At 39.7% G+C, this 16,857-nt stretch overlaps 2 protein-coding genes across 5 annotated transcripts in view; one reads left to right on the plus strand and one right to left on the minus strand.

The window, feature by feature from the left end:
* Positions 1–2,486, plus strand: part of LOC116670890 (rho GTPase-activating protein 44) — a 99,029-nt gene extending 96,543 nt beyond the window's left edge. For all 4 annotated transcript variants that reach the window (XM_032501595.1, XM_032501596.1, XM_032501597.1 and 1 more), the window contains exon 22: positions 2,105–2,486. In XM_032501595.1, coding sequence (XP_032357486.1) covers positions 2,105–2,262 — 158 coding nt within the window. In that variant the 3' untranslated portion in view covers positions 2,263–2,486. The remainder of the gene's footprint in view (positions 1–2,104) is intronic.
* Positions 2,487–7,655: 5,169 nt separating this feature from the next.
* The window catches only part of tex47 (testis expressed 47), a 10,032-nt gene continuing 830 nt past the window's right edge, over positions 7,656–16,857 (minus strand). The window contains exons 2-9 of the mRNA XM_032501627.1: positions 15,022–15,091; positions 14,293–14,396; positions 13,655–13,719; positions 13,438–13,516; positions 13,068–13,192; positions 10,280–10,443; positions 10,036–10,095; positions 7,656–8,927 (exon numbers count right to left, since the gene is read on the minus strand). Of these exons, the coding sequence (XP_032357518.1) occupies positions 10,058–10,095; positions 10,280–10,443; positions 13,068–13,192; positions 13,438–13,516; positions 13,655–13,719; positions 14,293–14,396; positions 15,022–15,091 (645 nt within the window). The 3' untranslated portion in view covers positions 7,656–8,927; positions 10,036–10,057. The remainder of the gene's footprint in view (positions 8,928–10,035; positions 10,096–10,279; positions 10,444–13,067; positions 13,193–13,437; positions 13,517–13,654; positions 13,720–14,292; positions 14,397–15,021; positions 15,092–16,857) is intronic.

The raw sequence follows: 16,857 nt of genomic DNA on the forward strand, positions 1-16,857 counted from the left end.
CCCCCACTCCTCCAATCCCTCTGCCATCTCAGCCAAACATGGAGCCGGCTCACCGTCAGGTGAGGTTGCCAGTAGACGCAGACTTGGGATCAGATTTGATCTGATTCGCCGGTCTACTGCAGCCTCCCTCCAGAGCCTCCCTCCAGAGCCTCTCCTTACATGCCCACACACGACTTCTCATTACACCGAGCGCTGTGTTCAGTCCAGCTTTAACCCGTTTGGTTGGCCTTTGCATGGTGGCTGACCCTGATGCGATGCATGGCTTAAACAGACCCTGGCAGACGCCCAAAAACCTCCAACAGGGTACCCGCGGGTTATTAAAAGTATTTCAGAAGTCTTGAATTTAATGTTCCAAACAATAAGGCCTTCAAAGTATCACATTTAATTAACAATAGTCTAACTTTTTTTTTTCCTTTTGTAAGATTGAATCAATACAGTAACGTCATAAATAAATATTTTCCGGTCACTGAAGCATCTGGGATATAATATAACGTGTTTTTTTCAGTTTCATAGCAACAAGAGTTCTTAATGTGACAAATAGTATTTCATTTATGAGTACAAACCCACTTCACAAAGCTATTGTCGATTAAGTATGAATGGTAGTATTATAATAAAACGTTTTGTTCAATTCAGTTAACGTTACTTGTTAAATAAATATTTTCTGAGGATTTAAATCCAAACTGATTTTCCATTATATGGCCGTAAAATTGCATTAAATTTCATCCTAGTTGGTATTAAAGGTCCTTTGAAAGTCTGAAATTTAACTTGTAGAGTCCTGGGGGTACCCTGCTCCAACATTCTCCACCCTTAGGATTCCCGCCCATAATGCCCCCCCCCCCATATATATATAATGCCCTGCTCCACTCCACATTGTTGTGCCTCGCCGCCCACTGCTGTTCCCCAGTCAGCACACTTCCTGTCTGTTCATCACACATGTCACACTGTGGATGTTGTTGGATTTGCATCAAACTGAGGTCAATATTTTAGTCCATACATGAGTATAACTAACTACATACAGTGTTTACTGGATTAATTATTCATCAATCAAGCTGAATCAGGTGTAAGCAGTAGGTATGCACCGTATTGATAATGCTATTTTTGCCAATTTCTTAATGATTTCTTGCATCCAATAACAATGCAACAATACTGATGATGGAAGATATTTGTAATTTAATCGCCACTTTATCATTAAAGGGGCACTCCACAAACTTCACACATAAAGATTAGTTTATTGATCACTCAACCTGTGGAAACAGCTCATAATTATTGTAATTTTGTTCTCTGGGAGCTTTTTCATGTCTGAAGAAATTGATTTAAGATAGAAAATCTGTATTATTAACTCGGGGTGAAAGAGTGTGTAAGATGAGGGCGAGGAAAGACCCAATAAAGATATTACTCTGTTGTATTATGGGAATTGTAGGATTTAGGGTTTTTGAAGCTTAACCCATGCTTTAGGGACTAAAAGTCTGGGTACTTCAGCCTCTGCAGAACCAATTGTTTTCTTTTTTTCTTTAAATTTGCCACTAACTTTATGGAAATACAAAATCTCTAAATACTAAATGTTCTGTTTTTCTGCAGCTGGCAGATCATTGACACAGTACTTCTTCTAGTGAAAATATTTGTGACACAATCGTAACACCTTCAAAAGCAAAAAGTTTGGCACCAAAGTGCTTCACAAAGAGAAAAACGTGTGTACAAGCATAGAACACACACACACACACACACACACACACACACACACACACTTGTAGTGGATATATAAGATTAAAACAGAAAGGAAAGGAAAAACAAGTTAAACACAATTAAAACCCAGAGAACTGGGGACATCTTAAATTGCAATTAAATGCAGTGCTTGGCCAAAAGTAGGAATGCCGACCCCCCCCCCCCCCCCCGTTGCGTACTTTGATCGTTGTGTATCGCGCACCCCTATCATCATAAGGAATGGTTTGAACTAATTGTGACCTACCTGCTGTTTGTAACATCATCCAGTCGATGAAACCACACCTGGAATGATCCGCTTCACTCTTTTCACTCAATTTCCTTCTCTAATGACCAGTATTTGTGTCCTTCGCTCAGCTCTGTCCGTGTGTTTCTGCTCTGCCAGATTCTCTCTGCAACCTGGACATCCCCATCATCGACCTGGACCTGGACTGTATTTTTGACTTGCCCCACATCTCCCCCTTCAGCAACTCAGTGGCACTGCTTGAGCCGTCCAACAACAGAGCGGAGTCGGAGGGAGAGTCCGAGAGTACAGTGCTATGACGCCACTGAGTCCCCCCCCCCCCCCCCCCCCCCCCACCCGTCAGCTGATTGAAGAAATCCCAACGCTACTGCTGCACCGTCTCGCTCAACAACAAAAACAACAACAACAACAAAAAGTCCGCACACTCAATCGTTGACCTTTCACCTCTCCAGCTGGATCTCATCCTCACACCTCACCTGTACTCGATCCAGAGCGGTTGACTGGTAAAAACATTTCGAAAATATAAAAAATACGTAAATACGTAAATCCTGATCTCATGAGGCGTTAGTGACGATATTGTCGGGGGACTTTTGATCGGACACACAATTTGACATTTTAATGTTGGCTGTTTTATTTAATGTTTTATGTTTCTTTCTGCCTTATTTGATTCACTTGCAATATTGCCTTTAACTTCGCACACGAGACTGGAAACCGGCTGCTGGGGGGGGGGGGGGGGGGGGGGGGGGGGGGGGGGGGGGGGACCAGTGCTCTTAGCTGCTGCCGCTGCTTCTTCTCATGCGTTCATTTTAAGAAGGAAGAATAACACAGTACTTTACATCAGTCCTGCCAACACTTTCTCTTTCTGTTTATCTCCCATCATCCTTTATTCCTCAGGGGTATCAGTTGAAATGCCTCGCTGTGGCATGTGGTGGCAACAACCCCCCCGAATTTCTGTCCCACCTGAGCGTTCACTGTGAGTGTGCCAGTATGTCGTTTTGGAAAGTGTGTGTGTGCGTGTGTGTGTGTGTGTGTGTGTGTGTGTTTATATGTGTTTTGGTAATTGTACTTTAGGATGTTGCACTGTTGGCGTCGTGGAGCATAAACAGGAATGCATGTTTTAGAGATTTAGGAAAATAACTCCCAGGTTGAAAGCTCAATCACACAATCAGGATATGAATCACTGAATATTTATTGTTTATATTGTACATTTTCAGAATATACGATACAATTAACATTTTAAATCAAATCAGATCATATTTTGTATCTACAGTAGAGCTATAAAGACACAGTTTCCTCCAGATAGAACTGAGTAGATGCTGTCAGGGAGTTATTAAACATATGAAATGCATAGTTTATGAAACATAATGCAAAAGGTCTAGTAAGCGGGGGAATTAAAAACTCCACGTGATTACACATCGTTATTTTGGCAGCATGCTGAATCCACAGAGAGACTTTGATGCCTGAAGTGTGCCAACAGAAAATATGCTCAAATTAGTAATTATGAATAATTGTCCAGCTGTTTTGGATTGGCGGGAGTGGGGCCAGTCAGAGCTCCAGCTGCTGCTCCGACGGATGAACTTTCTTTAAAGGCGTTCTGTGGAGTTTTCTATAAATGAACAAAAGTTATGTTTCATTCAGTGTTTCTCTTGAAGGACAAAAAAATATCTTGAATGCATTTCCTTCCTCATTAAAACATTTGCCAAGCCGAATTAAAAAACAAACAAAATAAAACTTGCACGGCGTGCATTGTTTACATCCGGGTTTGCTAGCTTGCAACGCGCTAGGGGGAAGCGAGACGAAAGTCACATAACCATTCCAATGATTGGTCATTTGAGTCCAACTGCCGGCAATGCCCGCCTCCCAACTGAGCATGTCAGGTCGGCTAAGATGAAGGGCGCCGGCCCCTCCGACTGACCACGGCACGAAACACACCGAACAGACTCGAGTCACCGACCTCGCCAGACTGCAGTGATTACGGGCTGGTGTGTCACGGCCTTTAGAGTTGTGTTAGCGATTGACACGTGCAGCGGACACGAAGCAACATCTTCCTTGATATGGAGGTATCTTTTTTTTTTTAGCTCTGATTTTGGTCTCTACCAACTCCGGAGGGAAGTGTCTGTCTCTTGTCTGTCTGTTTGCTGCTGAGCAGGTAGCGTACGGCGTAGTGTTTCACTGAAAACAGCAGCCTGCTGCAGCCGAAGAACGACCACCAGAGTCAAGCAGAACGACACAAACCAAAACAGCGTATTGAATGATTATGATTAAACAGGTGAAACTAAAACTCTAATATATTATAATTACTCTGATGACACACTTCAGGCTCCGTATGGGACGGCGTGTTACAAACATCCGGAGAGTCCTCCCTGGCAAGGCGTTGTTCGGCCGAGCGAGAGCATGCAGGCACAAGAAGTAGTCCCCCTGCCCCGAGGTATAATGACATCCTGTCATATCATAAGAAAGAACTGAAAACAGTCCCAGAAACAAAGGTGCTATTTTTGTCAACAACAAAAAAAAAGCTGCAGCCTCAGTGGCAAAACAAGCACGCTTTTCTTTCTGGCAGGGTCGTTTGTTTCATCCACCTCTCCGTCTCAGTTTATAGGAACCCTGTGTGATGATGCTGATATTTTTGGTCGATATAAGTGGACCAGAGGCAAAGTGCAACAGATATGTGTATATGTGTTTATTTTGATGAGAGTATTTATACAGATATATTTCTGAATACTTTTTACTGAAGAGTTGTGATTGTTTCCACGACACATGAATCTCATCTTTAAAAAAAGAAGAAAGAAATACATGCATTTAAACACGGGACCAGAATTTCCCTGCTGTCGCATCAAAACCTTTTCAGGAATCAGGAGGTTTGAGAGAAAACTTGAAAATCAATAAAACTGGAGCACCAAGGTTTGCATACGACAGCAGCAGCTTGCTGTTGCCTTGCGGTGGGTTTTATTGGGACCTATCCAGATTTGAAAGACTTTTCCATTTTGTCCTGAGAACATCCACAACGCATGGCCTCAAAGTCACTGTGCTGCTCTGCTGTCCTCTTTCTTTAAAGTCTGGTATTATTCACAGGACTTTTGTAAATACTGGAGCCTCTGCACATACAGTACATGTTGTGTATATAGCGACAAGGGAGAATATATATATATATATATATATGTATATATATATATCATATTTCTACAGATATAGAAATATGAACATGCTGTATTGAGACATATAAATGACGATGAACATTATAACATTAAACCATACGTATAATATTGCTGGTTCTAGCACAATATTGCCACATTCACACAAAACAATATCAAGTAGACTTTAAACTTTACTGACGTACTCTAGGCTCAAGGTTAAATTTTATTTTGTAGATTTTATATTAGAAACTGTTGATTGTGGTTGTCTTGCAGACTAAGAATAACCTCTTGAACCCTGAATTTAGCTTTATAGTTATATATGTTTAATAATATTGCATTTTCTTTTATTACGTATGTGCTTGTTCAACACATCGTTGCAGCTACATGATGCTACATAACATTTACTGGAAAAGTCCAGTTGACCTGTGTATCATTTTTTATATATATATATGTGTGTGTGTGTGTGTGTGTGTGTTGTGTGTATATATTGTATGCGTTGAGGTCTATTGGCCGTTTTTACAGGTAGCCGCAGCCAAGCTGGCGCGTGCCATCATGACGTCAAAGTTACGTAGATCTTGCCTGCGCGACAAAGCTCATCCAATCAAATCAAAGCGTTGATGGCAATGCTGCTGCCAGTTCTGCCGTCAATATATCTTTTTCTTCTTCTAGTCTGTAAAAAGCACAAAGTCGGTAGCTTTTTCTCATTTGCGCCACCTCAGTTCAGGAGAAGAACTAACTAGTGCAACCAGTGTCACGACCACCCGCGCGGGTATAACTCAAGGGGGTAAGCGGGCGTCCACGAGGTGGAGCTCCTATGGCGCCATTTTAATGCTACAAGGCACTCACCCAACGTTAGCGTCCCATTGACTGCCATTCATTTTGCCGCCACTTTGACAGCGAATAACTGTTGCAGTCAGTTTGGACTTACATTACCCTACCATTACTTTGTAGCTCACATTAGGGCTCTGTAGCAGATGTTTTTGTAAAAATAGGCTAATGATTGTGTCACAACCACGCCACTTACTGTCGCACATTAGATGAATTACCGTATAGTACAGGGTAAGCTTGCAGACAGGTTGGACTTACAATAGCTGTTTAGGTTTAATTATTAATGTTAACCAGCATTTTAGTTAGCAGTAATTAGCCTGTGCCTATGTTATCTCCTAACATATACCTACCGTATGCTCTCCGTCTCTGCTGATTGGGAATGATTGAGATTTCTCTTGCACATCTACCAGAAGACTTACAGCTTTCAGACAGGTTGCTCACGTCACATCTACCTCGTCAAGCTCCGTTGGATTCTGCGCAGTAACGCTCAGCATCACCGTATAAGAGCTTCTAATGGACTTCAACGGGACCTGTTGGTCCATTTCTTTAACTGTCTATGGTATAAATAGTTATCGTTAACTCATGACGTCACATTTACGCGCGCCAGCTGGGCTGCGGCTACTGTTTAACAGCCTTTTATAAGCCTCTTTATGTGGGAGCGCGCTCTACGAGGTGAGCAACACAGGCGCCCCGTTCTATACATTTACCAACAACGCAACGCGGCTGGTTTTATTTCTGAAAATGTTGACAACTTGTTTAGAATTTCAAATACTTTTCTTAGTGGTTTTGCACAATGTTTGTCCGCACAACCTGTAGCTGTAATGACGGATCAATCACAAGATCCCGCAGGGTTCAAGAGGTTAGAAGAGACTCTGCAAAGCAAACGGCTGCATCGCTGTCTTTTAGTTTGACTTTGACAGCCGACAACGAATCTCCTCGGTTTCACAACACGACGGAAAACAAAACTCTACACAGTTATGTCCTCCATATGAGATATAAGAGAACGTAACCCAACCTTATGTCAGACACACAGGTCCATATATAACACAAACAAGACAAAACAGTTCTATACGTTGAAGGTCATAAGATCAAGGTGATTAAAACACAGTCATTTGTTCCAATTTTTCCAAAAATAAGAAGTATGCCTTGTGTCCCCCTGTGTGTGGTAAGGTAAACCCAATCTAATTAAATGTTTTGAATCAGTTAAGTGACACATACATTTGTACATAAATGTCCTCAACAAAGCATGAAATGTTAAAATTAGAACATGCAAAAAAGCCGAGAAACTACAGGACCATTTGGACATTTTCTACAATTTAGGGCTGCGACTTTTTAAATTATTTTCATAATTAGCCGGCTGATTATTTTCTTAATCGCCTGGTCCGTAGCACACATCTGCTTCAACAATTACATGAAGAATACATCAGTTGTCGAAATAGTTTCAGCTCTACTACGATTAATTCAGTCCAATCCTCCAGCGGAGTTTAAACCGACACGGCATGAAATGCTATCCCCGGTATTTACGATTTTAATTATTTAAAAAAAAGAAAACTAAGTTGACCACAAAACAGTTTAAAAAAAATAAAATAAAAAATAAAAAAAAGTTATTGTCGCAATTTGGCTGTGCTGAGGTGAATGGTCTGTCCTGTCTTTGTCTGGGTTTCTGTGTTACAATGTGCTGCTCTTCGTTTTTTGTACTAAAGGGTTTAGAATAAGGCTTGTACATGCAGTATTCGTCAAACACAACTTTATTAACAATAGCCCTGTCGAGCAGAGACAGTCGGGAGAGAGATTCCAGACACAGTTTCCAGTATTACAGCTTTTGCAAGCATGCCCTTTGAGCACTAAAGTACGAAGGCCTTTTTTTTTTACATGAATAGGTGGAATGTATCGGTGATAGACGATGTTCACCTCATCGCTCGTGATAAAGGCGGATTGTGTGTGTTGTGGACATAGTTTCCAGTAGAAGAAGGTGGTGGGGTATTTGAGTGTTATGACCAGGTTTAGGGAGGGAGGGAGGGAGGGGGAGTTGGGGTGTTTGATTCGACATTGTCCCGTGTGAAACTCAGCAGCATGCTTTTTAACCATGCCTATGAAATATGTCTCATCTTCGGTCCTCTATAAATGTGCTTGTATTTATTTTTTATAAGAACAGATCGACCATTATAAAAGAAGAAGAATTCAGTGCTGCCCTCAACGTTTTTTTTAGTCCAACTCTCCATCGACTCCGCCACCGGTTTGTTTAAAACATTCATCATTTACTGCTTTTTTACCATGTATCTTCTGTGTTCCATTGACACGTTTCACTCTTTTTCTATATAGCAAATAAGAAAAGCACATCTGGCTCTGAACAGAGAACAATGTCAGGAAATCAACGCCCTTTTTAAAGGACTTAAAATATCTTGAAAAGTTCCTGTGACTTTACACTGAAATCCTACAGCAAACAGGTTTGTGTTTCCTCGTCCAGTTGGTAGAATAATACACTGTGGTGCATGCTGCCATTGCAAGTACATGTCCAGTCATCTTTTTGTGTTGCTTAAGTTTAACTTCCAACTAATGGGGGCCAAAATAAAAAAGGGAACACATGAGTGATCAAGTACGAGACTTTTTGGACTTGAAAGTTCTTTGTGTCGAGCTGTCGTGACACTGTGGACTCTTTAAAGTTTGGATTAAAGAGGAAATGCCTTTTCTTGGACACGCTGTCTCCCGGTCACCAAGTGGAACACAGTGTACAGTAAGATAGAAATAAAATTAACCTCATCCGAATGTTGAAACTATTAAAAATGTTTTTATATTACTTGGATTTTCTGTGCTTTTTAAATAAATTGTGTCACATGTTATTTCACTAAAACACATTTTAAAAAAAAGAAAGATATTGAAGAACAACAAAAAAAGAAGTGCTGTAGTTTATTAAATGCTGGTGTAAAACTGTCACAGTGATTTCTATCTGCTTGGAAGCCTTCAGTCACATCCATGGTGCTTTACTGAAGGCCAAACACATCCTGCGGAAGCATAAAACATTCAATTACATCTGTGAATTGGGAAGTAAATCACAATTTAAAGTGTCCGACAGTGACGGCGCTGCAAGGCGCCTGGCGTGCGGAGAGATAGACGTCTGTGTTGATAAAGCACCCTGATGCCTAACATCCACCCTAAAATCTCAAACACTGGTCACATTCATGTAGGGTGTCATGCAAAGACTGGAGCATGCAGAGGGAAGTGTAGCTCAAGTGGTAGAGCTGACCCCTTACAATGGGAAGGTTGGGGGTTCAATCCCTGGCCCTGCAGTCCAATGTCAAAGTGGCCTTGGGCAAGACACTGAATCCCGGATTGCTGATGGATGATGCTAGCCTGGTAAGCCAGAGCCACGTCCAGATGTTGGGTCTGGTAACTCAACATAGGCTGGGCTCGATCCGAGGGGCGGGATGAACGGTTGTCTTTCAAATTCCCTCTGCACGCAATAGGATAGCGCTCCAACCAACCAAATAACGCTAGTTGATAGATTCAATTGTGGGCAAAACTCTGAACACATTGTCTTTTTTTTTTTTAAATGACTTCAGTGCCTATCTCCAAGTCAGCTGATTTACAATTTCATTATAATTTTATACTGTTTATTGATCCCCAGTGGGGAAATTAAAAGGCTGTTGTACGCCAGCAGCAGCGGCCATCTTCTTTGTTTTCAAGTAGCAGCGAATTCACGCAGAACTCTGCCGTCCTGAAGTTGAGCCCGCCCACCGACTCTATACACAATGTGATTGGCCTGACCAGAATTTGGTTTTCCAGCTCGAAAGCCAACGTGGAGTTGCTAGACTGACCCTGCCAGGGTGTGTCTAGATTTTTAGGCTAGGATGATGCGCCATCGGGGTGTGAATGTGTGTGAGTGTGTATCTGATGAGCAGGTGGCACCTCGTATGCAGCCTCGGCCACAGGATATGAACGTGTGTGAATGGTGAATGGTTCCTGTACTTTGTGAACGCCCTTTGAGTAATCAGTAAGACTAGAAAAGAAAAGCCCATTTAAGTGGAAAAAAGTGCTGGATCAGTTATAATCATCGCCATCCCTTAAGCCGACAAAAAAGCATGATGTAGGTTTGATAATAAGATTCCTTACCTCAGACCTTTTGTCCAAAGTGTTAAACTGTAGTGAGGCAGCCGCTTCGTATGACTTGTCCTAATAAACAATCAGAATAAACAACATAGCAAAGTGTGACTTTGTGAAGCTCTCCAGCCTTTTGCTTCTTTCTTCCCTACGACTCAATACATCGCCGAGACGAACACAATCATCATAAAGTCACTAATCCTTTTTCTCAGATTCACGTTTGATAACTCGTTCTGAGTGGGCACACGCCTCTCACCAAAGTCCATGCTGATGTTTAATGGGGAGTTGAACATCTGGAGGTGTTGTTGCGGAGTCATGAGCTCCTCTCGAGCCAAAAGTTTATTGAGAACGTCCTGAGAGACATTCTCAACAAACTGAGAGACCTCCGGAGACGTGTCCAGTCCTGACCCAGGGACAGCCTTAGAGGACATTCACAGAAAATACTGTTCTTAAACTTTTATTTTAGGTTATAAAACAGAAAGTAACAGCTTAAATGTATATCACGAATCCCTTGAGACTTAAACCTTTAAAAAACACACCTTTAGGGGGCGCGTTTGTAAGCGGCTCGTGCTGAAAATAACAGCAACATTTGTCAATATAGCTTTAAATAATGTTTAAATAAACTGGTATGAAATTTTGAGGGGCCTTTCTGCACATTACACAATATTTGTCAACTTGGAAATATTTTAAATAGTTAAATCCAAATATTAAATGTACACCAAATGTTAAAGTTAAATCTATATGCAAATCTAGATCTAAATGTTAAATCTAAATCTAAATGTTAATATGCTAAATCTAAATTTTAATCTAAATCTAAATGTTAAATCTAAATCTAAATTTAAACTAAATAACTAAATGTTAAATCTAATAAATCTAAATCAATTAAAATCTAAATTAAATGTAAATCTAAATATTAAATAAATCTAAATGTTAAATCAAATAAATGTAAATCTAAACTAAATGTTAAATCACTATTAATTACTAAATATTAATCTAAATCTAAATGTTAAATCTATAAATCTAAATTTAAATCTAAATCTAAATGTTAATCTAAAATTAAATCTAATCTAAATTTAAATCTAAATCTAAATGTTAAATCTAAATCTAAATGTTAAATCTAATCAAATGTTAAATCTAAATCAATCTAAATGTTAAATCTAAATATTTAAAAACTAAATCTAAATCTAAATCTAAATGTAAATCTAAATATTAATCTATTAAATTTAATTAAATCTAATGTTAAATCTAATCTAATCTAAATGTTAAATCTAAATATTAATCTAAATCTAAATGTTAAATCTAATCTAATGTAAATCTAAATTAAATCTAAAGAAATCTAAATCTAAATGTAAATCTAAACTAAATCTAATGTTAAATCTAAATGTTTCGGGTGAAACTAAATATTTAGCTATATGCAAATAATGTCGGTAACCGGAAGTACCAAAATAAAGCTCGAGGAGGTCAGTGTATGTTTAAGTGTCAAATAACAAATAAAAATCCTCTCATCGGGAGATATGGACGCTTGAACTTGGATAACGTGAAAATAACTACCTAAATAATAAACACAGTTGGGGAAACGTATTTGAAGAGTACTTTGAGTTTTTAGTGTCACTTTTATGAATGGTGTGGGAATTTAGCCCACTATAGCCAGCCACGGGGGGCTCACTTTGACTGGTCTGTCACGTTCGCTTGCATTAAGGTCAGCAAGAGCCTATCCCGCCCGCCCCCGACAAGGCACTGACAAGAAGACACTGCGAAATGTCAACGAATCAGGTTAGCCGAGAAACATCGGCAGAGCCGTCCCGGTGGCTGAACAAACTTATTCAACAGCGACAGCGACAGCTCAGGGCCACCGCAGGCCACCTCGGTAAGCATGTTTTCCAAATCACGGAGCTAGCATTGTCTTGTTGTCAAGGTAGTAGCAAATCTCTACTGGCTAGCTACCGTTAGTAGTTTAGTTAAGTTAGCTGACAACAGGGTTGCTAGCTCCGTGATTTGGAAAACTGCTTACCGAGGTGGCCTGCGGTGGCCCTGAGGCTGTTGCAGTCGCTGTTGAATAAGTTTGTACAGCCACCAGAGCGCTTGCGATGTTCGGCTACGCGTATTCGTTAGACAATTACGCAGAGTGACCATGGCCAACAGTACCGTGCCTTGTCGGGGGCGCGGGCGGGATAGGCTCTTGCTGACCTTAATGCAAGCGAACGTGACAGACCAGTCAAGTGAGCCCCCCCGTGGCGGCTATAGTGGCTATAATTCCCACACCATTCATAAAGTGACACTAAAAACTCAAGTACTCTTCAAATACAGTTTTCCCAACTGTGTTTTATTTTTAGGTAGTTATTTTCACGGTTATCCAAGTTCAAGAGTCCAATCTCCAATGAGAGGATTTTTATTTGTTAGACACTATAAAATACACTGCCTCCTCGAGCTTTTATTTTGGTACTTCCGGTTACCGACATAATTTGCATATTAGCTAAATATTAGTTTCACCCGAAACATTTAGATTTAACTTTTAGATTTAGATTTAGATTTAACATTTAGATTTAATTAATTAGATTAGATTAAATATTTAGCATTTTAACATTTAGATTTAATAGATTTACATTAGATTAATTAGAATTAGATTTAGATTATATAGTTTAAATTTAGATTTAGAATTTAACATTTAGATTTAGATTTAACATTTAGATTAACATTTAGTTTAACATTTATTTAGATAATATAGATTAACATTTAGATTTAGATTTAGATTTAACATTTTAGATTTAGGTTTAACATTTAGATTTAGATTTAACATTTAGATTTAGATTTAACATTTAGATTTAGATTTAGCATATAGATTTAAATTAACATTTTTTAGGTGTAACATTTAATATTTGGATTTAACTATTAAAATATTTTCAAGTTGACAATATTGTGTAAATGTGCAAGAAGTGACCCTCAAAATTTCATACCGTTATTTTTAACACATTATTTAAAGCTAAATGTGACAAAATGTGTGTTATTTTCAGCACGAGCCGCTTTACAAACGGCGCCCCACACACTTGGATATTTTAAGACGTTCGCCCAGGTTCTGCAGCGCTGACAGGACAGTACAAACTAGAGTCTCCGTGCGCTCGTCCTCTTCATCACGTCCCTTAGTCATCCGTCCCAGGTCTGCACCGAGCACCTTCAGTCAACAACATCAAACAGTCAAACCATACCATGCATACAGACTATAATTATAAGGAAAACACACAGACGGGAGACAAGTTAGACGGTATTCCTGAATAAATGCGTGGAGAAAGTTAATGAATGCTTCTGAAGGCTTGTGGTGGAACAATACCATATGTAGTCACTTTAAAGTGACGCTTATTGGTATTCGCCTCATATTAATACAACCTCAAAGACCAGAAGTAATGATGAAAGTCAAACCTTGTAGCTCCACTGTTGGAACAGCCTGCTCGGAGGGTTATGTGCCATGAACACAACCTTGGCAGCTTCCAGCAAGGTGCTAAAAAAAGGGGATGTGGAAAATAATGTGCATGGTTTCATGTAGGTTTTATAATAGTAACAGGCTGAATGTATTTGGATTGAAATGGATTTTTAGACCTTCTCTATTCTCTGGTGTAGAACAAGAAAGCATTATTACCCGTCTGGCTGTTGTTGCGTGTCTTTAAGGTCTTTCAAAACAGAAACCAGAACCTCCCTGGATGACTGGAAGAGAGCCACACAGAAAGCTTCAAGAGCACAATATCTCATCACACGTATTCATCGTGCATAAACAGTCAGACTTACTTCAACGACATGCAGCAGTATTCATCATACATAAACAGTATTCATCATACATAAACAGTCAGACTTACTTCAACGACATGCAGCAGTATTCATCATACATAAACAGTCAGACTTACTTCAACGACATGCAGCAGTATTCATCATACATAAACAGTATTCATCATACATAAACAGTCAGACTTACTTCAACGACATACAGCAGTATTCATCATACATAAACAGTATTCATCACACATAAACAGTCAGACTTACTTCAACGACATACAGCAGTATTCATCATACATAAACAGACAGACTTACTTCAACGACATGCAGCAGTATTCATCACACATAAACAGACAGACTTACTTCAACGACATACAGCAGTATTCATCATACATAAACAGACAGACTTACTTCAACAACATACAGCAGTATTCATCACACATAAACAGTCAGACTTACTTCAACAACATACAGCAGTATTCATCACACATAAACAGTCTTACTTACTTCAACGACATGCAGCAGACAGGATGGATAAATTAACAGCAGGCCCGTCATGTGATCCCATATGTACTGTTTGCTCAGCCGAAAGTTGAGTTTTTCATAATAAGCTGCGTGGAAACAAACAAAAGAACAGTTTGTTGCACACAATTGAGAAACTGAGTCGCCTAACAACCTGGAAGCTCTGTTGTCAACACACAGTTTCAGCCTTCCCGGGAGGCTTTTATTGTGGACTTTTTGTTTAAAGAATTCCTTGAACAGCAACCATAAAAAGCTCTGACAAGGCACACTCATCCACATAAAGAGGTGTGATCGCTATAAAAACACTCAAACGAGGAATACAAGAGAGATTTTTGCTTTGATTAGTGTATTTCTTGCTAAAACGGATGCTGGAAATTTCAATTTCCTTGTGGGAGTCAATCCCAAAAGTCTTAATAAAGACAAGTCTAAGTCCAACAGCTGCACATTTTTGTGATTTTAATGTTGGAAAATTGATGTTTTTTCTCTGTACATTCAACTGTACGGTGGTAAATGGCGTAGATCTATACATTTGTAACATCAATTACTATCGTCCTTCATTTCCCCAGAAGGAAAACTGGATGAAATTGGTATAAGGTGGTTAGAAGATTGATGGGAATAAAGGGATCTTGTCGGTGGAATAACAACGCCTTGTTATCTTGCACTGAGCTGTTGTGCTCTCGGGCCTTGCAGCTCTAAAGGTAATTGCTGGCTGACCTCCCACTTCTGTCGGGTCAGCATCGGGGGGGAGCCGAGCAATCACTATCAGCCGCTGTAGCACGATCTTCTGCAGATGACACAATGAAGAAGTGTCTTAGAAAACATGCAGAGAAGGTCCTGCAGAGCACGTGGTCACATGTTACACACACACACACACACAGGTAGGAACATACATCAGAATCAGAATCAGAATCAGCTTTATTGACCAGGTATGAAGACACATACGAGGAATTTTCCTTTGGAGCATAGTTGCTCTCAATGTGCTTACACATTCAAAACAAACAACCCAACAAACAATATATACACACTAATATATATACTCTAAGCAGGGATGCATGCATAAAGGAAGGATGAGGATATATATATATATATATTTCTTTGAAATATTGTATATTGCATTTGTTTATCTTACATTTCTGAATTCAATAGCAACTCAGTAACATTTAACTTAACATTTAGTTTCATCTCGTCTGTAATTTAACACAAACCATATCTTCTTCCAGATCGCTTCTCTGCGCCGTAAGCTGGTGAAATAAACTAGTCCCAGTTTCATCCTCTTTCCTTTCCTCTGCTTTCATTTCCTCCATCTTACTTTCTCTGTGTCCCCTTCAGACACTGAGTGAGTGAAGCCTTAGCGAGCTGTGTGCCGGCAGTGTTTATAAAAGCTTATACCCTAGAAACCGATTGTTCCTCAGATGCTATAAAACGACGCCTGCTGCACTCTGATGCAATTACAGATATATAGACGGTAAACACAGGAGCCAATCCCAGGCCAGGACGGCCTTGTGTTTCAGGTAATGGAGGCCAATAGGAGTGGGCAGGGTACACGGCATCCACATGAGGAATTGTATAGCCGTCATAAACTGTGTGCTGGTCTCTTCCCGTGATAAGATAGCCGATGTGTTTGATGTGTGCTAATGAGGATGGGATTTGAGGAAAAAAATCTATATTTCTGATGTGGTTTGTTCTAAACAAAATTCAATTTCAATGTCATCCAAGTCCGACCCTTAAACTTTATGTGAGTATGTGTCAGCCTCTATACTCTATTACTTGCTGGATATTCACCCGTATACACTACACTTAGGCTATATAGGTCATTTCCTATTAAAACTAATTCAGTTACAGTTGAAGACAAGAACTGACATTAAAATATGGAGTTTGGAGGTCTCATTGTGAGTGTAAAACACTGTTGTGCCACAAAAACACAGACTTTTATGCGTTCAAAACCTCAATGGAACATTTCGACTATGTTAAATTACCAAAGCCCTGAACTAGATTAGGGTGACCAGACATCCCCGGTTTCCAGGGACAGTCCCCGGTTTTGGTGACTTGTCCCCGGCTGGATCTGTCCCCGGAAATGTCCCCGGTTTTCACTGTCACTGACAGACCCGAAATTGGAATGAAAGAAAGAAAACATTGACTTTAGAAAGCCGTATTTTACGATGCTAAAATAACTGATTATTTACATGGAGTCTGGTGGGTTTAGCAAAGGTAATTTCACGGACTTTTATGTTTTAAAAAAGGATCTTAATCTTTAACAGGAAGGTCGACCTCCTTAGAAATCCTTTCCATAATGTTGTCAGACACTTAGAATATCAATCTGAGTCTGTCAGCAGCAAAACGAGCACTTTTATGAACGTAAATACAAGCTGGACAATTATTCTATTAACTTACATTGTAGCTTGTTTCTGCCGACTGCAGCAATTTGTTTAATACTGGGTCAATGTCAAAGGAAAATATGTCCTCAATAGTTTTTATTGAATCCGATACTCAATGAGCCGTTGCAGAAACAAGCCTGAAGCAATAAAGCAAAAGCTGTCAGATAAATGTAGT

The sequence above is a fragment of the Etheostoma spectabile genome, chromosome 21, assembly GCF_008692095.1.
Source record: "Etheostoma spectabile isolate EspeVRDwgs_2016 chromosome 21, UIUC_Espe_1.0, whole genome shotgun sequence".
NCBI classification, from domain to species: Eukaryota; Metazoa; Chordata; class Actinopteri; order Perciformes; family Percidae; genus Etheostoma; species Etheostoma spectabile.